The sequence below is a fragment of the Petromyzon marinus genome, chromosome 60, assembly GCF_048934315.1.
Source record: "Petromyzon marinus isolate PM22_M1 ecotype Great Lakes invasive population chromosome 60, UKy_Petmar_22M1.pri1.0, whole genome shotgun sequence".
NCBI lineage: Eukaryota > Metazoa > Chordata > Hyperoartia > Petromyzontiformes > Petromyzontidae > Petromyzon > Petromyzon marinus.
In genome coordinates, this window is record NC_133726.1 from 9247388 (window position 1) to 9273058 (window position 25671).

The 25671-nt window shown below is 47.4% G+C and overlaps 1 protein-coding gene across 1 annotated transcript; it reads left to right on the forward strand.

Moving 5' to 3' along the window:
• Positions 1-3346: 3346 nt before the first annotated feature.
• LOC116955615 (cysteine-rich venom protein-like) lies at positions 3347-24298 on the forward strand. The gene is made up of 7 exons (XM_032976774.2): positions 3347-5828; positions 9626-9803; positions 14231-14321; positions 15397-15545; positions 15842-15936; positions 20425-20513; positions 21180-24298. Exons 1-7 carry the CDS (start codon positions 5821-5823, stop codon positions 21317-21319), a joined length of 750 nt encoding a protein of 249 aa, XP_032832665.1. The 5' UTR covers positions 3347-5820; the 3' UTR covers positions 21320-24298.
• Positions 24299-25671: the final 1373 nt, after the last annotated feature.

A 25671-nucleotide genomic window follows, 5' to 3' on the forward strand; every position in this document is an offset into this window, starting at 1 on the left:
CAAAACGCTCATCTTTGCTGAGGTTGCTAGCTGGCATCTTAGCGTTTTTGAGGGTTGCAGCGATTTCAGATCTTGCTACGTCTGCAGCGATGTGACCCAGGCCCTTGAGAGCCACGTCTACTTGGGCAATGATATCATTAACTGGTATGTGTTTAGGTGTGACTGCAAAGTTTAGCCCTTTAGCTAAAACGGATTTCAGACCATCGGAAATAGAACTGTTACTGCGATTAATTACCACTTTGTTAACGTCTAGCTTTTTGGTGTGTGGGTCCGGTCTTTTGTTGGAGAGGTTAAATTTGGAAATCAGGTTGTCCTTACATTTGGTCGACATAGTGGCAGCTGAAGAGGCAGTCATATTGTCTATATGTTCCCAATCCGATGTAGACATTTTTGCCGTCAATGATAAGTGTGATTTGTAGTGTCTTGTCTAACTGATCTAGTTCGGTGCGTATAAGTCTGATTTTCTCTGAGATAAGAGCTAAGCTAGTTCTGGAAAGAATTCGTTTCGCATTAGAAGAAGTTACAGCAGCATAGGTCAGTGTAAATGCGATTGGTATTACCCCAGAGTCGCGGCATCTCTTCAGAAAGGTGAGAGACTCGATCAGCTGAGCCTTCTTATCCCGGAGTTTGTTGAAGGATCTCAAAGTTACGTGGAAACCCTCCCCGTAGAGGCGTGATAGCAGCTCCACATAGTTTTAGACCTTGTGATTGCCCAGGAAGCCACGGACCACTGTGCACTCCAGGATCTTCTTTATCTGTGGTCCGACGAAGACACCGGCTTTGACCTTTGCCTCAGACAGCTTAGGGAAGAAGTCTTGAAGGTTCTTGAAGGCTGCCGACTCCTTATCTACAGCTCTGACAAATTGTTTCATAAGGCCCAATTTAATGTGCAGTGGTGGCATCAGCACCTTCCGGAGGTCCACCAGTGGCTCCCACCTGACGTTGTTCCTCCCCACAGAGAACTCGGTCCACTGTGGCCAGTCCTGTCTGTGGTAGTGCGCCTTGGTGTCCCTGTTGTCCCAAAGGCAAAATAGCAGGGAAACTTGGTAAAACCGCCTTGGAGACCCATCAGGAATGCCACCATTTTTAAGTCTCCGATGACCTCCCAGCCGTACTCATCATACTTCAAGGTGTCCAGCAAGGTCTTGATGCTGTTGTAATCATCTTTGAGGTGCACCGAGTGAGCCAGGGGAAGAGACGGGTACTTGTTACCATTATGGAGCAGCACAGCTTTTTGAGGCTCCTGGATGAGCTGTCAATGAAGAGGCGCCACTCATTCTGGTTACAGGCGATTCCGATTGCCTCGAACAGACTGGTCACATTGTGGCAGAAGCAGAGCCCATCTTGACGGGTGAAGAAGCTGCAAAAAGGTTGGTGATGCTTCCTCTGATCTGCGACTTCACACTTTTATCCAACAAGTTCCACTGCTTGAGCCGAGACGTCAAAAACTCAGCATCGGACTTGCTGAGACCAAGATCTCTGATCAAGTCGTTGAGGTCTTTTTGGTTAGGGTAGTATGGGTTTCTCTCCTCAGCTCCACCTCTGAAATTGTCATCTGGATCTACAACGTCTTCCTCGCTCTCTGACTTGCTGCTCTCTTCTAAAGACGGCTGCTCTCTCTCTCCGGAGGAGTGGGTACGGGGAGCTCATGGCAGTGTGGCACTGGGGCGATGGATGAAGGAAGGTCCAGATACGTGACAGCAGGTGCATTCTTGCCAGTCCGACGTTTGGAAGGATCCACCATGCAGAAGTAGCAGTTGCTTGAGTGGTCAGTGGGTTCCTGCCAAATTATTTGGATAGCGAACTTCATGGCTCTCTTTTCTCCTCTGTACCATCCTACAAAAATAAATTTATTTCACCCATGACTAATGTGTAAGAGATTCTCGCAACATTTTTCATTTTGATATATATTTTCAATAGCATTGAAAATTGTAAAAATTTTAAAATTAAAAACTTACAATTTTAATTTTTTTAAGCAAATTTTATAACCTAAAAATTCCGAGCAACAATTGTCCATCTTACCTTCCAGAGTTTTTTTGCATTGCTCGCAGGTGAAATGAGGTGCCCAGGGTTTGTTTTGATCCCCGACAGGCATGCCAAAATATGCCTTGTTGTAGGCCTCACACATCTTAGCAGATACTTCCCCAGAGTACTTTTTCGCTCTTGTCTTGATAAATTGGCCGCAGACAGCAAAATGTGTCTGCCGGATGCTTGCAGCCTCTTGATGCCATCTCAGAAAATGCAGAAATGTATCCACTTAGGCAGCTAGAACTAAACTGAACTGGTGGGAATTTTGATTTAAAGCTTTCGTGACTGCAGTAATTCATATTCTTAGTTTTTTCGGTAAAGTCACGTTGAAGAGAAACAACAAAATAACAAAATATATATAAAACAATAAAAAATTCTCACGACGTTTCGACCATAACTCAAACGGTCATCATCACCTGTTATTTTGTTGTTTCTCTTCAACGTGACTTTACCGAAAAAACTAAGAATATGAACTGGTGGGCTTAAGGCCCCTGTATTTATACCATTTATATTACTGGAAAGTTCTAGAATGTTCTATAAGTTACTCCAAGTTTCTCAGTACTGAAGCTATCTGGAATGTTCTGGAAATAGGTATATTTCAAAATATCACTGTCCTGGTCACAAAAGCCAAGTTTGTGGGGAATAATCGCCATTTTCTGTACTTTTGAGGCATAAGTAATTAGGAAAGAACACTTACTACCCAAGAACAAAATTAATGTGTTACACAGTGTTATCATACACACATCATTATCAACATACACACATCATCATACACACATCATCAGCATCGTGTTACACATTATCAGCATCATCATACACACATAATTATTGACATACACACATCATCATACATACATCATCATCAGCATCTTACACACATCATCAGCATCATCATCAGCAATCCTTCCTTCTAGCATCTCCTCCGTCAAGGTGTCACCACTCAGAATGGGCTCTCTACTCTGCACGTATTTTTTGGTAATTCTGGAGATCATCGTCGTCAGCAGCAGCATCATCATCATCTTGAGACTCCACCTGAAGGCGCTGTAGAACTTTCCCGTCACTCTGAATGTCTCCCCACGCCCGCGTTTCATCGTTACCCCGTGGATCCGCGCCGTTTGCGAGGTTTTTTTTTTGCGATCCGGCGTCCTTTAGACGTTTTTTGTTCTTGCCGAGAAGCGTCGTCATAGGATTCCGTCGCTAAACAACAACAACAAAAACACAACAACAACAAACGCCGCGGACATCCAACGCCCGTGACAAACAAAGAAAAATATCATTCATCGCCGGGGAGTTGAAACCGCGCCGGGGGGGGGGGGGGGGGAGTTCCAACCGCCCCACCGCACAACGATGTTCGCTGACTTATACAATAATGGCCACGGCTTCTTTAAATAAAAAAAGAACCCCAGACATTGAGACCTCCTGGTGACAAAACACACGAATACAACAACCACCTTAATGTCTCCCCATCGCCCAGAGACAAGCGACACGACACTCGATGATTTACTGGGACCTCAACCACCCCCCCACACCCTTCGCCGCTGCGAGCGATGAGCACGAGCCGAGGAGGTGGGGCCCATGAATCATCCTCGCTGCCACAAACCTCGCTCCCAGGAGCTTCTTTCCCTGGCCCGAACGTCTCAAGAGACATTGCTCTCGCAACAACAGCAACGACGATGGACAACAACAACGACAACGTGTCGCATTAAGGTCGATGAATGACGGCGGGCAGGCGGCGTGCGAGAACTTTTTTTGCGGAATCTTCGATTGCGTCCTTCTTGGCGTGCGGCTGCAATGGGGGCATTTGTCGCATCGCGCGAACCCATCCCATCCCCGCTCTCCCACTCGCTTCGATCTACTCGCGAAGCGTCTGGGCCATAAACCCCTGAGCCCCATCTGCTGCATCAACCGTGGCGGTGACAGCAGCAGCTGCCGCCACCGCCGCCGCAGAAACTCTGATGTTGATGTTGCAACAATGGGAATTTTTTTTTGCAAACTCTGCAAGTCGCTGTACTGTGTTGCAAGGTTCTGCTGCTCTGGGTGGTGACCGCAGCCTCTTGTAACAGTGACTGTCGACGGTTATGGGACCTTTCTTTGCGAGTATCAAAATATAAAGATGGGTTTAATCCATTCTGGCAATAAAACATTTGTGTTAAGATGTTAAAACACCAAACAGAATCCTTTTTCAAGAAATCCTATCTGCTTTAACCACACAGTGCTTATTGTGAACATGCAAACAAAAAACATGCTGTCAATAAATTATGCATTGTCTTTGAAACAAGCTGTCTCTGGTGTGGACCAATCAGCATCAAAGACAATGCATCATATTTTATCAGAATATGTTTTGTGTTTGCATATTTACCACAAGTCCTGTGTGTGGTTAATGCAGACAGGATTCCTTGAAAAATGATTCTGTTTGATGTTTTAACATCTTGACACAACTGTTTTATTGCCAGAAAGGGTAAAACCGATTGTTATATTTTGATAGTGGCAAGAAAGCTCCCACAATTGTCTGCAGTCACTGCTACAATCGGCTGCGGTCACCACCCAGAGCAGCCAGAACCTTGCAACATAGGGTGACCCTCGATGCCCGATTCACAAACACGAGGTAGGCAGGAGGCATCATCACATCAGCAGCGACGACTATTAACCACTCCGCCACACTCCTGGCGCCGCAGTCATCTGTGCACATCGACCAACCTCCTCCTCCTGCTGCCTCGATGTAGAATCGCAGCTGCTGCTCGACATCAACATCAGCAGCTCGACATCAACAACATCAGCAGCAGCTCGACATCAACATCAGCAGCAGCAGCAGCTCGACATCAACATCCACGCGACCACGGGGAGAGAGAGATGCAAACTTCAAATATACAGCAGCAGGCGTCAGGGTCGGGATCGAACCCCAAATTCCTGTATACCAGGCGAGGTAGTTAACATCTCCTAGCCACCATTATGTTGATCAGAGAGAGAGACACGCAAACTCCAAATATACAGCAGCAGGCGTCAGGGTCGGGATCGAACCCCAAACTCCTGTATACCAGGCGAGGTAGTTAACATCTCCTAGCCACCGTGATGTTGATCAGAGAGAGAGACACGCAAACTCCAAATATACAGCAGCAGCAGGCGTCAGGGTCGGGATCGAAGCCACGACCTCCGGTGGTTAAGAACGACAGCGGAGCGGCGGCCAAGGCACGGAACGCGTCCGTGAGGACGTAGAGCCAGGGAGGAGACGGAGCCGTGACAATCAGCCGCTCCCCCGTGCGGATCGTGCATCGTCACGGGATCGTGAGAGGTGGCGGCTTGGGCAAGGCCTTCATCCGCCAGTGGATTGACCATGGCTGATTGATGATGATGGTGGTGGTGTAACAACAAAATTTAATTTCGCAAACGGTTCACAAAAATACGTCGAAACTAAAAAAAAACCCCATCATTTATCTTCCATTAAAAGAAAATTATACTTCGAGCTGAGCTGCATTGAAACTCATTTTGAAAATACCAACTTGTCACCGCGTGATGAATGTAAACAGATCGACGAACATCCTGGGAAGCCCCGGGCGGCGCAGAAAGTGCGGCATTAGCATGACGGCTGCGTGTGTGTTTATTGTGAGCACATAGGCGCGACTCTGAGGATTTCTGCTGGTCAGGGCAATTTTTTTAAAAACAATTTTCGGAGACTGCTGCCACATTGGCAAAATTATTGTGGCGTCACCGCATGCGGCGGTGGGTGATATAAAGGGTTTGCTTGCTACCCCGTGGTGCATTTACAGCAGACTCCTGATCACCTGGCCTGTCAACATGACCACGTAAGTAATTATCATCACCACCATCATGGGACCTCCCTTGCCACTATCAAAATATAAGAATACGTTTTACCCCTTTCCTGGCAATAAAACAGTTGTGTTCAGATGTTATAACATCAAAACAGAAACATTTTTGCAAGGAATCGTGTCCGCATGAAACACTTGTGGTGAACGTGCAAATAAAAACCGTGCTCTAGTAGTATATTCTTATAATCGCTGTTCACCCTGAGCTCTCAATGCCCTGATAGTGGCATTGTCTTTGTGCTGTTCGCCTGTTAGCGTCCTCTGACACTGTTTGAAACTCGGCTCTACAGAAAGCTGTCTCTGGTGTGGACTAATCAGTATCAAAGACAATCAATCAACATATACTACCAGAGCACGTTTTTTTTGTTTGCATGTTCACCCCAAGTATATGTGGTAAATGCAGACTGTATTCCTTGCAAAATGTTTCTGTTTTATGTTTTAACAACGTAACACAACAGTTGTATTGACAGAAAGGGTAAATTCTAGATTTAAAGCTTTCGTGACTGCTAGGATCCATTCTCTTTGGTTCTATGTGACTTTTTACGTGACTTTACCCAATAGAACCAAAGAGTATAGAAAGGGTAAACCCTATTTTTATCATCACCACCACCATCAACACAACAATCCATCCATCTAGCTACCTGCATTTTGGCCGATTCTATCGCTCCATCTCCTCCTGCGTGGTGATACACTTGGAGGCGTCGTGCCCACGTCCCAACTGACTCCTCTTCGTGGGCGATGTCGTTGTTGAATCCTCGCGTTCCTCTCTCCGTCTCTCTCGGTGTCACTAAAAAAAAAACCCCTTCTGAGTTAGGACTTAAACTAAGTTTTATTTGACCAGGTACGACCCACCGAGACGATGTCGCTATTCTCTCAGCAGCGACCTGGCCACACGTGACAGCCAAGTGGCCTTGTCACGTGGACATGTGGACCTCATGGCGGGACCCCGGGGTCCCGCATAAACGGAAGTCAAAATCGTCATTACATTTTGACTTGAAACTTTCGTGACTGCAGGAATTCATATTATTTGGTACTTTCAGTAAAGTCACGTAGATAGAAAAAATAATAATAAAAGTAAATTAAATAAAAACTACGACGTTTCGATCACAACACAAGCGATCATCTTCTGGAGGAAACTTCGTAGTTTTTATTTTATTTACTTGAATTACGTCTTGACTTAAAGCTTTCCTGACTGCAGAAATTCATATTCTTTGGGTCCTTCGGTAAAGTCACGTAGAACAAAAATGTTTGAACAACACAAGCAATCGGCAAGCCGTAGGGGGGTTCGCCAGCCAGCCGATGGGCAGGTCGCGTACGGCGGGATGATGTGTGGGGGAACTGCCACCTCTCACAATGTTGCCAGGACCAGCGTGGGAGAGGGAGGACAAAGCCCCTCCACTCGAGGGGCTCCCGAGAGCGGCCACGAGTGGGGGCCCCTTTCTCCGGAAAGAATTTGCAGGGCTACAGGTTCAGAGTCAGAAGCAGAGTCGTTAGTTATTTATACTGGAGGAATCCGATGAGCCAAAAAGCACTTTTTCACAGATGTCCAGTAGAGGCGGGTAAGAACGTCACAACAACAAACAGTACGAAAAAGAACAAATAAACGCAAACAAATACAAGACTAAACCATCCCCATCCTACCAGGCAAAGCCCACCGAGGTATTAACTTGTTTTTCAGAAGCGACCTGGCCATCACAAATGATAGCTCAACAAAGTAGCCCATCATTTGAACATTTATAGCATCTCGATCAGCGGTCCTCAACCTGTTTGGCACCAGGGACTGGTTTCGTGGAAGACAATTTTTTCACGGACCCGTGGGGGGGGGGGGGGGGTCATCATTGGGTCTTTCCCCCTTTTCAAAGAAGCTCTTCAGCGACGTTTGTTTTTTACTCATTGTGGCTACTAGGGGTTAGCTTGTGGGCTTTATACCAACACTGTGACTGAGACAAGTGCGCAGTGCGGGAAAGAGGCGCGGACGGAAGTGGTCAATAATAAAACAATGGGGGGCGGGCCACGTGCGGACTCACCGCTCTCACCTCCTGCTGCTGTGCGGCCCGGTTCCTAACAGGCCACGGACCGATAAATGTGGAGGGGAAAAACCGGAGAAATAAAAGAAAAAACCAACGCGACCACGGAGAGAGAGACACGCAAACTTCAAATATACAGCAGCAGCAGGCGTCAGGGTCTGGATTGAACCCACGACCTCCTGTATACCAGGCGAGGGAGTTAACATCTCCTAGCCACTGTGATGATGATGAGAGAGAGAGACACGCAAACTTAAAATATACAGCAGCAGGCGTCAGGGTCGGGATTGAACCCATGACCTTCTGTATATCAGGCGAGGTAGTTAACATCTCCTAGCCACCGTGATGATGAGAGAGAGAGAGAGACGCAAACTTCAAATATACAGCAGCAGCAGGCGTCAGGATCGGGATTGAACCCACGACCTCCTGTGTACCAGGCGAGGTAAATGACATCACACCACCGTGGCTTCCCTTAGCCTAACCTTGACCTTATTCTAAGTAGATGCTGCTGCTCGTGATTATGAAGATATTGATGACATGTTCACAGTGATACGTTTATAATGATGATGTCAACTTAAACTGATCTATGAGTATTCTTAGCTCTTTCGGTAAAGTCACGTTGAAGGGAAACAATAAAATAATAAAATATATAAAACAATAAAAATTCTCACGACGTTTCGACCATAATACAAACGGTCGTCATCAGGTGTGTCGGTTTGCATTAATTAAGAATATGAATTACTGCAGTCACGAAAGCTTTAAATCAAAATTTGATCTATGAGTGTTTTGTTTGGGTGAGATCGCATGAAATATAACTGTGTCGTTAAATCCGCCACCACCCAACACAGCCAATTAGTAAAGTTTGTCACGTTAACAAAACGTGCCATCACTTACGAGTTCAGCACACTGGTTGTGTGTTGGAGAGTAAACCCACTACAACATGTACTATTTGAGTACTCTGTCGTTTCGCCAGTGTTTAGAACCAGCTTCATCAGGCGACAGCCAGACATTGTAATCACCAGCCAAATGTCACGGTGCTCGAATTGTAAAATGTTGTGAGTTTACTCTCCAACACACAGCCGGCTAGTGCTGAACTAGTATGCTACACTATACACTACACTATACACTACACTACTATACACTACACTATACACTACTATACACTACACTATACACTACACTATACACTTCACTACTATACACTACATTATACACTACACTACTATACACTACACTATACACTACACTATACACTAAACTACTATGCACTACACTATACACTACACACTACACTATACACTACACTATACACTACACTATACACTACATTACTATACACTACATTACTATACACTACACTACTATACACTACACTACTATACACTACACTATACACTACACTACTATACACTGCACTATACACTACATTGTAATTGTAAATGTTGTCGTGGGTTGACTCTCCAACGCACAGCCGGCTAGTGCTGAACTGGTAACTAATTGAGCACGTTTTGTTTCCGTGACAAACCTTGCCGACTGACTGTGTCGGATGGTGGCGGCTTTACGACAGACACACTTATATACTGACGCGATCTAACCCACAAACAACACCAGACACCCCCCCCCCCCCTCCCATTATGGATATTGGTCGCGAAAGCTGACTTACTACTACTGCGTGTTCAATGAAACTCGTCCGTCGATGGTCACGACGGTGATGATGTTCGCGAGGGCTGACGCCGCCTTGTCCGCCGTCAGCGCGCGGAACGCCGCGTCGGCGCTGGTGGCCGCGATGATCGTCCTGGCGGGCGCCTACGAGCTGCAGACGATCGAGCAGCTGGACACGAACTTGCCGGACGTGCAGCTGGACATCGTGAGGCTGCACAACGAGCTGCGCGCCAACGTGACGCCGCTCCCCACCAACATGCTCAAGATGGTAAGGGGCCCCGCGCTCCACTGGCGCCTACTATGGCCCTCCTGGTTCGAGTCCCATCCCGGGGTCTGGGCTGAGTCTCTCATTCATTCCCCAACTTTGCTCCCCCCCCCCCCCACGCTGGCAGATCTGGGCTGAGCCAGCGTGAAAGTCTGCCCACACACGGGCACGGGTTCTGCTAGTGGGAAGAAAAAAAAACGACCCCTTAAGTTGTGCCGAGCTCGGCACGGGCCCGGCGCGGCTTGTTTACGAGAGTGGAAGCGTCGCATCGCAGAGGAGGGAGGGTTATAGACCCCCTCCCCCCCCCCCCCCCCTTGAGATAGAGACAATTGAGCCAGCAACTCTTGAGATCCTAGGTTCAAGCCCTGCGTCTGGGCGTCTATCGCTGGCTATTTGTGGGGGTCGTGTCGGCAACCAAAACGACAAGAAGAGACATTTTTTGTTCGAATTCGGTAAAACAAAACAACTAAAAACACTCGATATTTGACGGGCGCCGCAATGTACTGCGGTGAATACGAGAGACGGCGGGGTCCTTCATAATGACGCTCACGTAGCCAGTCCTTAAAGAGCCGCATGCGGCTCCGGAACCGCTGGTTGGCGACCCCTGCCCACGGTAATCTGGACTCCCACGGTAAACCGGACTCCCACGGTAATCTGGACTCCCATGGTAATCTGGACTCCCACGGTAAACCGGACTCCCACGGTAAATCGGACTCCCACGGTAATCTGGACTCCCACGGTATTCTGGACCCCCATGGTAATCTGGACTCCCATGGTAATCTGGACTCCCACGGTAAACCGGACTCCCACGGTAAATCGGACTCCCACGGTAATCTGGACTCCCACGGTAATCTGGACTCCCATAGTAATCTGGACTCCCACGGTAAATCGGACTCCCACGGTAATCTGGACTCCCATGGTAATCTGGACTCCCATAGTAATCTGGACTCCCATGGTAATCTGGACTCCCATGGTAATCTGGACTCCCATGGTAATCTGGACTCCCATGGTAATCTGGACTCCCACGGTAATCTGGACTCCCACGGTAAACCGGACTCCCACGGTAAATCGGACTCCCACGGTAATCTGGACTCCCATGGTAATCTGGACTCCCACGGTAAACCGGACTCCCACGGTAAATCGGACTCCCACGGTAATCTGGACTCCCACGGTAAATCGGACTCCCACGGTAATCTGGACTCCCATGGTAATCTGGACTCCCATAGTAATCTGGACTCCCATGGTAATCTGACTCCCATAGTAATCTGGACTCCCATGGTAATCTGGACTCCCACGGTAATCTGGACTCCCACGGTAAATCGGACTCCCACGGTAATCTGGACTCCCATGGTAATCTGGACTCCCATAGTAATCTGGACTCCCATGGTAATCTGGACTCCCATGGTAATCTGGACTCCCATGGTAATCTGGACCCCCATGGTAATCTGGACTCCCACGGTAATCTGGACTCCCATGGTAATCTGGACTCCCATGGTAATCTGGACTCCCATGGTAATCTGGACTCCCACGGTAAACCGGACTCCCATGGTAATCTGGACTCCCACAGTAATCTGGAGTCCCATGGTAATCCGGACTCCCACGGTAATCTGGACTCCCATGGTAATCTGGACTCCCACGGTAATCTGGACTCCCACGGTAAACCGGACTCCCATGGTAATCTGGACCCCCATGGTAATCTGAAATCCCACGGTAATCTGGACTTCCATGGTAATCTGGACTCTCACGGTAAACTAGACTCCCATGGTAATCTGGACTCCCACAGTCAGGGATCGTCAACCAAAGAGTCGCACCGCAGCCCCTTGAAGAGCCAGAGGAACTTTCACCACAGTAACACCAAACACCACTGAGGGCCTGCCTGGGTACACAATGGGCCATGTTCAGAGACAGCGAGGCTTCACTTTGCTCATCTCCTGGGGGGTTCAGAGTGGCCACGTCGGAGAGAACTCTCTGGCAGAAGATGCTTAGCGCACATTCCAACCCCGATTCTGAGTGGCATTGCGAACGTTCTTGATCATCGATGATGGCGGATTTGAAGCCGCAACCTTCTGTTTGTGAGCCGAGTCGTATACAAAACAGGTACTGTGCAGTCTCGCCACGCTCCAATTAGCACGGTTGGTTTACGTGCGGTGCGAAAGAAGTTCAACGTACACACATCGACTCACATAGTCACTCGCCCACTCACATAGTCGCTCGCCCACTCACATAGTCACTCGCCCACTCACATAGTCACCCACCTATCTTCTGATTAGCGCCGATGGCGACGTACGGTGCGAAAGAAGTTCAACGTACACACATCGACTCACATAGTCACTCACACAGTCACCCACACACTCACCCCTCCTTCGTTAAGCACGGTTGGCTACGTACGGCGTGAAAGAAGTCCAACATACAGTACACACGTACACACACTTGCCGGGACCTCGTGTTGAACCCACAACCACAATGTGTGTGGGAAGTCCACATGCCTCGTGGCTCTCCCAGACCCACACCAAGCTGCGGGATTTGTTTGAGCAAAATAAACCCCAGGCCGGATTCGACCTTTGGGGGTCTCATCCTAAGCCAGTGGGATCCCAACGGGGGGTAGGCAAGGACCCCCCACCCCCTCGTGGGGGTGCACGTGGCAACGTCACAGGGTGTGCAACGTCGGGTGATTTATAAATGTGTGACATCATATGTCGTACGCGAGAGTCATTGGCGCATGATAATGTACGACTCTGCCAACTTACAATAACTACGATGCAATTATCATCCACGTAGTAACCTTAGAACGACATAAAGGACCTTTATTTTGGTTTACACGAGCAACCAGCAAACCTGTCAACCGCTTATCAGTGCCCACCTCATTACAGACCAATTCAGACCTTATTCGTCACGCCGTGCCGCTTATAATCTCAACGTTCATCCTACAAAGTCCCATCGCAAGGGAGAAACACAAACACATAGGAAAAACACACTTTTTGGCCCTATTGAAACGGCTGTACGCCGTACGGACCTTAAAACTCAATTTCCCCGTACAAGAGCACAGGGTAAACCGTGTGGGTTGACACGCTATGAACCAGTGCGCATGAACAATTTGCCTCGCGCTTGCAGAGCGTCCGTTGATTTTTGTTGTTGTTGTATTCGCTGGCAGTTACATAACTACAAAATGGGACCTTTTTTGCCAGTATCAAAGTACGAAAAAAATTAAGACTAGGTCTTACCCTTTCTGGCAATACAACAGAAGGAGGTGTTAAGATGTTCAAACACCAGATGGAAACCTTTTTTTCAAGGAATCAAGTCTGCCTTCACCACACATACTTGTGGTGAACATGCTCTGATAATCAAGTTATGCATTGTCTTTGAAACTGATCGCCCTACACGAAGAGACAGCATCAGCTTTCTTTATGGCCAAGTCTGACCACCACCAGTGTCAGACCAGAGAACACCAAAGGCGAACAGCACAAAGACAATGCCACTGTCAGGGCAGTTATAGCTCGGAGTGAGCAGCTTCAAAATGGGACCTTTTAGTCAGTATCAAAGTATGAAAAAATAGGTTTTACCCTTTCTGGCAATACAACAAGAGGAGGTGTTTAAGATGTTTAAACACCAAATAGAAAACTTTTTGCAAGGAATAAGATCACTGCGTTAACCACGCACATTACTTGTGGTGAACACGCAAACATAATAATGAGGGCATTATATTCTTGGTTCTTTCGGTAAAGTCATGTAGAAGGGAAACAATAAAATAATACAAATGTAAAACAATACAATTCTCACGACGTTTCGACTGCAACACAAGCAATCATCATCAGGTGTGAAAAACACTTTTTCAAATTTTATTACTGTGGCTTTCACACCTGATGATGATTGCTTGTGTTGCAGTCGAAACGTCGTGAGAATTTATTGTTTTATATTTTTATTATTTTATTGTTTCCCTTCTACGTGACTTTACCGAAAGAACCAAGAATATGAATCCCTGCAGTCACGAAAGCTTTAAATCCAAATTTAATGAGGGCATTGTCTGTTTGCATGTTTTGCCACAAGTGTGTGTGGTTAGTGCAGACTTGATGCCTGGCAAAAGGTTTATATTTGGCGTGTGAACATCTCAACACAATTTGTTTTATTGCCAGAAAGGGTTTTCAAACGTATTCGTTACCGAACCAGTTGGGGTAACCGCACGAAATGGGCAATTAGGGTTAAAATATCGACGTTCATTAATCCATTCGTGTATTTCTCAGAACCACGTTGGGTCAGGCAAAAAGGGGGGGGGGTTAATAGGTTGAAACAAAATTCAAACAAGGAGGGGGGGTGAGGGTCCCACAGCAGTAGCCAAGAAAGGTTAAGAAGAACCACTGCTCTCGACATCCCCTGCGCGCCATCTGGTCGAACGTGACCCAGTGGGACCGTCTGTCCGTCTGCCGCCGGCGCAGGAATGGAACTCGGTTGCTGGCAACAACAGCCTGGCCTGGGCCAAGAGATGCACCCTCAACCACAGCCCCGCGGAGAATCGCAAGACCTCAGGTGAGAGTACCTTGAAGGGGGCACGGAGCAGAGGGGGCACTTGCACGTTGAGCTGAGCTGAGCCCTCGACCCAGAGCACTCACAGCAACCACGGCCCCGACCACAGCCTCGGCCAGAACCACAGTTCGATCCCGAATCACGGTCCTATCTCTGATCGTAGCCCTATCCACATCACTAACCCCATCTACATCTCTAACCATAACCCTATCCACATATTTTTCGATTTAAAGATTTCGTGACAGCAATTATTCATCTTCTTTGGTTCTTTCGGTAAAGTCACGTAGAATGAGAATAAAATAATAAATTGATAAAATAAAATAACACAATAATATTCTCACGACGTTTCGGCCACAACACAAGCGGCCTTCATCAGGTGAAGGGACGAGACTGTCTGGTAGGACAGCGCTGGAGTCCTACCAGACAGTCTCGTTCCTTCACCTGATGAAGGCCGCTTGTGTTGTGGCCGAAACGTCGTGAGAATATTATTGTGTTATTTTATTTTATCAATTTATTATTTTATTCTCATTCTACGTAACTTTACCGAAAGAACCAAAGAAGACCTATCCACATATCTTACTATAACCCTACCCACAACTCTAACCATAACCCTATCCACATATCTAACTATAACCCTACCCACAACTCTAACCATAACCCTATCCACATATCTAACTATAGCCCTATCCACATCTCTAACCATAATCCTATCTACATCTCTAACCATAACCCTATCCACATATCTAACTATAGCCCTATCCACATCTCTAACCATAATCCTATCTACATCTCTAACCATAATCCTATCCACATATCTAACTATAACCCTATCTACATCTCTAACCATAATCCTATCTACATCTATAACTATAATCCTATCCACATCTCTAACCATAATCCTATCTACATCTATAACTATAATCCTATCTACATCTATAACTATAACCCTATCTACATCTTTAACTATAATCCTACCTACATCTATAACTATAATCCTATCCACATCTCTAACCATAATCCTATCCACATCTTTAACTATAGCCCTATCCACACTCTCTCACCCAACCCGTGCCCGCAGCGTTCCAGTGCGGGGAGAACATCTTCCTGGCCACGGCGCCACTCTCGTGGCAGGACGCCGTGCTCGACTGGTATAACGAAGCCGAGGTGCCGGGCTTCATCTTCGGCAAGGGTCCGGCCGCCCCCGGAGACATTGGCCACTACACGCAGGTGCGCGCGTCTGTGGGGAGCGGCGGTGCAGCGGTTAGCGCGCTGCGCGACGAACCCGGCGGCCCGAGTTCGATGATGACAACGACGGTGATGAAAAGTGCCGGGTGTTTTTTGTTGTCGTTGTCAGCTGCGCGTCGCTTTATAGCCCCCCCCCCTCCCTTCTGGCACTGAGAACCACAGAGGTGGCAACCCGGGTCGGCGCGTTTGCATCAACCGCGGCACCCATCGGCGGAGACGTTGACCCCCCCCCCTCATTGACATCGAGACTGTTGCCCTGCTGTTCTCCGTCCCTTCAGGTGGTGTGGTACAGCTCCTTCCAGCTGGGCTGTGCGGTCAACTACTGCCCAGAGGCCATCTACAAGTATGTCTACGTGTGCCATTACTGCCCCGCGTGAGTACTCCATCTAGATGTGCACACGCGAAACTCGGGGCGAACAGCGCCACTCGCGAGCGGGGGTGGAGGGGCGGGGGAAGGAGTGGGGGTGGAACACCTCACCGTCTGCACTAGACATTAACCAAACAAGAAAATGTTGCATAACAAGACCATTTATAAAGCTCACCCGCAGGGGACACTATTTCTGCTAAGCACACGTCACTTTCATCATCAGCAACACGAATTTTACTTAGTTTTTAATACATTTTTACATATTTAAAAATATCGCCGCTGTTTACATTGTCATTGTGAATTTTCACAAACCGAGAGAGAGCGACACGGGACTAAAGAATCTCACCGCCATGTACCTCATGTACTGTATGTGTAGTGAGCGACTTCCGAGACGCGACTTGTAGAGGGTTCATTGTTGATTTCTCACACTTTACGGGCAGAGTCACTGAATATCATACACACTGAGATACGTATAGCTCACCCACTCATACAGCCACATCGCCGACGCCTAACTCTATAGCTGGCTGACTAATACGGCGACGATGATGGGGACCGTACAGCGGATCGGCCATGCGGCCGGACGACGATGAAGAGTTCATGGCGAAGACAGCGACGTCTGCCAGGATCTGAACCCCCACGACAGCCCCGAACCTCCGGTTACCCTCCCTTTTATGTAATCCTCAGCGTGGTCAAGCCCCGCCTCTGGCCACGCCCCTCTTCTAGAACTCTCATTTAGGTTCCAGGAGCTTCCAAACTGATCCCCGCCTCTGACCCTTGGCCCAGTTACACCCCTCGTATGGTAGGCTGTTATATAGCGCACCCATAGCCGTAGTTATCCTTCATGGTCAACAGATGGCACCCTGTCACTACATATGCAGGGGTATGTGATCAAGAAAGCTGACTTCACTTGACGTAAGGCTCTCCGCGGTGTTTTTCGGGGTGACGAGCCCGATGCGTGAACCGAATCATCGGCCTGCCGGCGTCGGATTTGGCTACGCAAGCGCCCAGCGATCCGGCGCCGGGGGAGGCGGCAGCGGAGGGTTGGCGGATCACGCGCGCAGATGTCGTTCAAACTGCCTTGGCGTGGTTGTTGAGGGAGCCTAGAACGCTGGCTCGCCAGGAAGAGACGGTTACGTCAAAAACATTATCAGGGCATTGATAGCTCGGGGTGAGCAGCGACATCATGGGACCTTGACTTGCCAGTATCAGTAGGTTTTACCCTTTCTCGCAATAAAACTGTTGTTGAGATATTCTTAGTTTTTTCGGTAAAGTCACGTTGAAGAGAAACAACAAAATAACAAAATATATATAAAACAATAAAAAATTCTCACGACGTTTCGACCATAACTCAAACGGTCATCATCAGGTGTGTCGGTTTGCATAAATTTATTTTTAAAACGGCACATTTATTTATTTATAAAAAACGTTGGCATCACGCGCAGCGATTGGCAGTTTGCCCAGGACTAGTCCATCTATTTTTTTGAAAAGAGGAGGGGGGAGACGAAATTTTTTATAATGTATGCTGTCTGAAAGCCACTGTAAGCGTGAACAATCAATCAAGAACTGAAATGATTGATCAAATCTTTCCAATGATTGCTAAGATAGAATCCATCTTCTCGGTTGAAATTGTCTCTGTGCTTGTATATGTGGATAGCCTCATGAACGAATCTCTCATGGAAGCCAGATGGCTTACAAAGAACCTCCGTCTTGGAAAAGTCAATGGCATGTGAGCCTACTGAATTAGAACAATGATCTGCTACGGCCAAGGTGTTGGTCCTACCGTGTTTAAGGTCTGCTTTATGTTCACGAATGCGGTCCGAGACATGGCGTTTGGTTTCTCCAATGTAACTACTACCACAGAGGCAACTTAGTCTGTAGACACCAGGGTATTGTATGTCCGGAATCACATCCTTTACAGACGGAACCAGATCACGGATTTTATGTAATGTGTTGAAACGGACCTGGATCTTGTGTTTATTCAAGATTTTGGAGATCTTTTTTGTGATCCCAGCAATGTAGGGTAAAGTGATGGTTTTGAAAGGCTCCTCAAGAGGGTTCTTCTTCATGGTTTGAGTGATAGCTTTGCGGATTGTATAGTCGGAGTAACCATTAGCCCTAAGAGCTTGGTGTACGTGCTTGAGTTCACTGCTTATGTGTTCCTGGTCGGATATGCATTGGGCTCTATGATACAGAGTCTTGATGAGAGAATTCTTCTGTGATGGATGGTGGTGGGAATCCGGTTTCAGATAAGCATCCGTATGGGTAGCTTTCCTGTAGACAGAGTGGCTCATTGAACCATCAGGTCTCTTTTTAATTAGGACATCCAAAAAAGGTATCTTGCCATCTATTTCGACTTCCATGGTAAATCTGATGGCTGGGTGTACGGAGGTTCTTTGTAAGCCATCTGGCTTCCATGAGAGATTCGTTCATGAGGCTATCCACATATACAAGCACAGAGACAATTTCAACCGAGAAGATGGATTCTATCTTAGCAATCATTGGAAAGATTTGATAAATCATTTCAGTTCTTGATTGATTGTTCACGCTTACAGTGGCTTTCAGACAGCATACATTATAAAAAATTTCGTCTCCCCCCTCCTCTTTTCAAAAAAATAGATGGACTAGTCCTGGGCAAACAGCCAATCGCTGCGCGTGACGCCAACGTTTTTTATAAATAAATAAATGTGCCGTTTTAAAAATAAATTTATGCAAACCGACACACCTGATGATGACCGTTTGAGTTATGGTCGAAACGTCGTGAGAATTTTTTATTGTTTTATATATATTTTGTTATTTTGTTGTTTCTCTTCAACGTGACTTTACCGAAAAAACTAAGAATATGAATTACTGCAGTCACGAAAGCTTTAAATCAAAATTTGTTGTTGAGATGTTAAAACACCAAACAGAAACCTTCTTGCCAGGAATCATGTCTGCATTAACCGCACATACTTGTGGTGAACAGGGCATGTAACTGCCCTGATAGTGGCATTGTCTTTGTGCTGTTCGCCTTTTGGCGTTGTTCTCTGGTCTGACACTGGTGGTGGTGAGACTAGGCCATAAAGAAGGCTGCTGCTGTCTCTCGTGTGTAGGCCAATCAGTTTAAAAGACAATGTATAACTTGATTATCAGAGAATGTTTTTGTTTGTGTATTCACCACAAGTACTGTGTGTGGTTAATGCAGACATGATTCCTTACAAAAAGTTTCTATACTCTATGGTTCTTTCGGTAAAGTCACGTAGGTAGAAAAATAAAATAAAATGAAAAATAATATATCACGTTTCGATCGCAACACAAGCGGTCGTCCTCAGGCGGAAAAAATAATCCAGCAGTGGAACTGCTGAGCCAGCGAGAGAGCAGCTACAACAACAAGAGGTTAAATATGTGACGAAGGGCAAGCAGGCGGGGTCTGAGCTGGAAAGGAATTCCATCCCCGCACGCAAGCATGTCAGTTGTGTTAATGTCTTGTTGTGGTAACAGCTCTCTCGCTGTATTTTTTACGCCTGAGAACGACCGCTTGTGTTGCGATCGAAACGTCGTGATATATGATTTTTTATTTTATTTTATTCTTCTACCCACGTGACTTTACCGAAAGAACCAAAGAGTATTGATTCCTGCAGTCACGAAAGCTTCAAATCAAGATAAAAAGGTTTCTGTTTGGTGTTTTAACATCTTAACACAACTGTTTTATTACTAAAAATGGTAAAACCGATTCTTATACAGCAACACATGTTGACGACGCAAACCTGTTCTGTCCTCATGGGGATAGGGAGGGTGTTTCCCCTTCGCACCCGTGGTTTTTATCGGGGTGCTCTGGTTTCCTCCCACATGTAGACGCTCATCAATTGGCCGACAAAACCGTCGTATGTGGATGGCCACAGAGATTCGGCAATTGTTGACGCCGGCCCATAGCGTGGCTGCCTTCCCGCTTGCCTCTGTTTCCTCCTCTCGCCCCTCATTCATTCTCTCTCTGTGAGAGTGAGTAAATTCCGTGTGCGTTACAAGTTGAAATAACCATGACTATTATTGTTGTTGTGTTAACCAGGGCGGCTGCAGGGTTCAAACCCGTGAACCTCCCAACGCCAAACGTGATACTGCTTGGTCATGGAGTTGTCACCTTGACATGCAAAGCATGCTGGGACATCCCGAATAATTGATTATACAGGGTGCTTCAAAAAATTGTTAACACTTCGGAGAATTTGCAAAAATGCCACAAGAAATGTGCTGCTGCCTTCAGGCTCGGGAGACCACCTGGAGAAAATTCCAGGCACGCGTTGACAATGAAGACGAACAAGTGGAGACTCTTTGACTTTTTGAAGACATTAACATACATTTCTTATCATGTTACAGTGTATTATCCGGTCTTTTTCCATTAAAAACGATAGTCTCATAGAAGTGTTAAAACATCTTCGAAGCACCCTGTATAATCGGATAGCCCGGCTCTAGTATTGCGGCTGCTGAGTATGACTTGGTCATTTTGCGTGTTGTCTCTCACAGCGGTAACCTCAACACTCGCTTGAGTCGCCCCTACAATGAGGGAAGCCCATGCAGAAGCTGCCCCAACGACTGCGAGAACGACCTCTGCAGTGAGTATCCCTCGCCTAGTTTACAGGCGGCCCTGGGCTCGACCCCGACCCTCACGCCTGCTGTGTATTTGGAATTCGCGTGTCTCCCTTGCTCCCCGCGGCCGTGTGGATTTTGTTTATCTCCGGTTCCTCCACAGTGAGTAATCGGCGTGCGCTTCGGGTGTTTGGCTGCTATACATTTCCACGTGACAAATTCACTTCGTTGAGCTCTATCATTTGTGATAGCCAGGTCGCTTCTGCAATAAGAGCTACATTAGCTGAGTGGGTCTTACCTGGTAAAATAATAGTTTTAGTTTGTTGTTTAAATGAATGCAATATTAAGTCATTACAAACATGCCCAACCGAATCGCACGTGTGTAGACGTTGTTCAGGAAGGTCACTGACCGGTTTCTAAACAGGCGCAGGAACAGTTACCCGACTGAGTGTCCGCGTTGCGATCGCCCTGCACTCGAGGAGAGAATAATAGCACGACGGTTTTGCTCACGTGTGTGTGACGCGTACGTGTGTGTGTGACGCGTGTGCGTGTGTCTGCACGTGTGCGTGTGTGTGTGACGCGTGTGCGTGTGTGTGTGACGCGTGTGCGTGTGTGTGTGACGCGTGTGCGTGTGTCTGCACGTGTGCGTGTGTGTGTCTTCGTGTTCACGCTGTGCACACGAACATGCACAGCCAACGCGTGTCCGTACAGAAACCTGTACGCGAACTGCGACCCGATGAAGACGATCTACGGCTGCGCTCCAACGGGGAACGGGAAAATAATCCGCTCCTACTGCCCAGCCTCGTGCTTCTGCTCGGACAAGATCTACTGACAACCCTCGTCATCACCATCGCATTACCGTCATCATAGCTTCCATCTAATCATCGTCATCATCATCACCATCGCATTACCATCATCATAGCTTCAATCTCATCATCGTCATCACCATCGCATTACCGTCATCATAGCTTCCATCTAATCATCGTCATAATCATCATCACCATCACATTACCGTGATCATAGCTTCAATCGAATGATCGTCATCATCATCATCGCATTAGCGTCATCATAGCTTCAACCTCATCATTGTCATCGTCATCATCATCACCATCGCATTACCATCATCATAGCTTCAATCTCATCATCGTCATCACCATCGCATTGCCATCATCATAGCTTCAATCTCATCATCGTCATCATCATCATCGCATTACCGTCATCATAGCTTCAACCTCATCATTGTCATCGTCATCATCATCACCATCGCATTGCCATCATCATAGCTTCAATCTCATCATCGTCATCATCATCGCATTACCGTCATCATAGCTTAAACCTCATCATAGCTTCTTTTTGACAACTTCAATCTCAGGCCGATCTCATCATAGCCACAACATCAGAGCTTCGACATCATCGCAACTACAGCCTGAATCATAGCTTCAACCCAATTGTAGCTTGAAGCTATGTTTAAGTACAGCCGGAACAGCCCGGAACACTTTTCCAGGAATAATTTTGGCAACCCCCAATCCATCTCACGTTATATTGTCCTCGTGATACTGTGGTGGCGTGTGGGACTATAGGGTACAAAAATATGGGATTATTATAGGTAGGCGTACTGTGTACTCTAGTACAAGTGCTTCACGCTGATAGTCTCTTCTCCGGGACAGCCTAGCAGCGTTCCGGAGAATCTCGAATGATAAATTAAGCTCTGGGTTTAAACTGATCATAGCTTCGACCTGATCATAGCTTTCAAACAATAAAGTAGTAGTAGTAATAATCATAATGTACAAATATATTATATTGGCACCAAACCTCCGTGAACACTACCTGGCTATTGCAGCATTCACGGTGACAAACTGGATGTGCTCAGCAGTTGGAGGCACTTGGAAGCAATGGTGGGGGGGGGGGACATTTCTCAATAGCGCCGTGGTGCTTGGCAGGAATGACTTACAACCAACAGGGACAACGCCGTTAACTTCAACTCACCCTGCTCGGCTGGCTCCAGCCCCACTCAGGCATCTGGCGGGACTACCCATCTATCTAGACAGGTGACAAGGGCGTGGATTGGCTGCCCTGGAGGAACGCGAATACCCACGAGACTGGGGTTGTGACTTCGTCAAGAGGGCATGGTCGATAGCTTTCCAAAACGTCAGAGACAAACACGATGTGCCCCATCTCACACTTGTTCAAATACGGCTAGACCCAAATGTACGTTACCCCTCTCCTTGCGTCGTTTCGCAAACCACGTTGCCACTTTGTTAACATCACCACCACCGGATTTGTGTCGCCTCAACCCACACGCTCACGTCGCTGACAGCATCGGCCTCTCAGCCTTCGCCTCCACCACCAACAACAACCGCCATTCGCCACTAAGTAGCGGCGACATCACCACGGCGCTTGTGCCAGGCTACGTGCACGTTGAAGCCCAGTGCCGGACTAAGCTAAGTGCGGGGCCCCGAGCATGATGTTATTAAGGGGCCCTAGATAAAATAAAACCACGTAAATATTAAAACACAATTTTTTTGCTTGCATAGTAAAGTAATTGTATTTTTTCATTTTCTGGACAGTCAGATAATACGACAAATCGCTAACCTTAAACACCGAGTCGTTCATAAAAGTTGAACGCGGTGTAGTACTGTAGTAATAGAGCAAGTGCAGAATCACTGAACCGGAATTGATAGTTTGAAAGCATTTAGCGCGGGGCCCTTGAAAGTGCGGGGCCCGCAGCATCATGTGCTGCTAGGATAATCCGGCACTGATGAGGCCACGTGAAGTGTCGAACGCCGCTGGCAGGAGGTCACGGGGCAGACCCAGCAGGTGCCACGGGTCGGCTGACTGAGACGACTGGCCGATGCACCACCTGTGCCCCCTACTGTGCGTCCACCACCACCACCTACTACTGCCCTGTAACATCGCTTTTTATTTTGCGTTGTTTCGATTTTTGTCGTCGCACCTTTCAGGAAAGCATCCCCCCCAACCCCCTCAATAAAACACATGAACTAAAGGCTTAAACTTCCAACAACGCCATTGATACCCTGGCTTTGGAGCCATAAAACTCCGTACAAAAATATCAGAATCGTAAAAAACATAAATATCCTACTCTCTAATAACAGACCAGTCAGACCCAGAACGACGGCATTATGGGATGGGATATCTGCTAATCCCATCACAGATTCTCAGTGGAGTAAGTTCTGGAAGTCGCTACATAATAATAATAGTCCCCCCCCCTCCATTAAAGACAATCTACAATTTAACTGGGGCGCCACGGTGGCTATGAGATGTTAACTCCCTCGCCTGGTATACAGGAGGTCCTGGGTTCGATCTCAACCCTGACACCTGCTGTATATTTGGAGTTTGAATGTTCTCCTCCTGGTCGCGTGGATTTTTCTCCGAGTCCTCCGATTTTCCCTCCACATTTAGAATCAACGTCACGCGTTCGGAATACTTGGCCGCGACGAATATCCCCACGTGATGTATGAGCCGCTTCGTTGAGCTGTCATTTTTGATAGGCAGCTCGCTTCTGAAAAAAACGAGCTATATAGCAGATAAGTGGGCCCTTACCTGGTAAAATAAAAACATAGTTTGATAGTTTATAGAATATGGAACCCATTCTTTGCCCATATAAACCCTCCCCTTCACTCTCCCATGCGCTCGCCACGGGCACGAAGTTAAACACACATTTTTATCACATTTGGGAAATGTATTGCGCGGTTGCATGCTGGTATTGGTTACTTTATCTCGGGGTGATGTTAAGAACTGGGCTAGACAGTCCCAGGTTACCGAACAAAAATCAAATAAAAGTTCTTTCACAGCGTTTGTCCCGTCCGGAATCTCAGCGGCGCCGCTGGCTACACTTTGGACGGCGGAGAGAAACATCCTCCCCCGTGATCCGCGCTTGCCCGCCTGCGTTTGGGTGGCGTCTCCTGTCTGGCAGTAGTTTTCAAGCCGTCTGTGGCGAGCCGCTACGTTCTCGTGCGACAAGAGGGACGCGTGGGTCTGCGGCTCTTACCCATTCGGGTTTCATCCCCCTGTTTTGAACGGAAGAATGATTGGGGCGTCATTGCGCGACTGTGACTTTCAATGTCGGTGGTGTTTAGCGTTTCGTGGACGAGCCCGCGAATTTTCTTTCAACATTTAGTCCCTCGTATGAGAATAGGTTTTACCCTTTCTGGCAATAAAACAGCTGTGTTAAGATGTTAAAACACGAAACAGAAACCTTTTGCAAATAATCATATCTGCATTAACCACATATACTTGTGGTGAACATTGTCTTTGAAACTGATTGGTCCACACCAGAGACAGCTTTCTTTAGAGCCGAGTCTCACACACTGTTAGACCAGAGGACAAGGCTAAAAGGCGAACAGCACAAAGACAATGCCACCGTCAGGACATTGAGAGCTCGTGGTGAGCAGCTTCATCATGGGAGCTCCCTTGCGAGTATAAAAATATGAGGATCGGTCTTGAAATTAAATGTGGTAACAAAGAGAGGACCACACGGATTAGAGAACACGCGAAGCAGCAGGCTCATGACATCTACCTCGCTGATCTCGTCCACGAGTGTAATCCATGCCGTGTGAAGCCACACGGCTTAGCCCGTATTCTTGTACAGGGAAATTGAGTGTTCAGGCCCATACAGCGTACAGCCGTTTCAATACAGGCAACAAATACTTGTCTATTTGTGTTTCTCCCTTGTGATGGGACTTTGTAGAATGAACGTTGAGATGTATAAGGAGCACGGGGTGACCAATACGGTGTGAGTTGGTCTGTAATTTTGGTAGGGCACTGATAAGGGGTTGTCAGCGATGGTAAACTATCACGGGAGCTCCGGTCATCCTCGCAGCAGCAGCAGCGGCGGCTTTTGGCTGCTGCCCATCGAACCAAGGCGGTGGTCACCGCATCGCGCGGCGCTTTCGAATGCGCTTGCGCGGCCGTCTGGAACGCGCTCTTCCTTCCGATGCAAGGAAGGCACTGGGAGCTACGCACTTTTAAATCATCATCTAGGTTGACAAACTCGTTTCTTTAGAACTGCTTGTTGTAGTTGTGTTTACTTTGTTGTCCTTCCTCCCTGCACCTCCGATTAGCACGGTTGGCTACGTACGGTGCGAAAGAAGTCCAACATTCCCCGCATTATCCACGAGTAGAGGGACATGATAACAATTCTGCCAACTGCGTGATGCGCTGCTG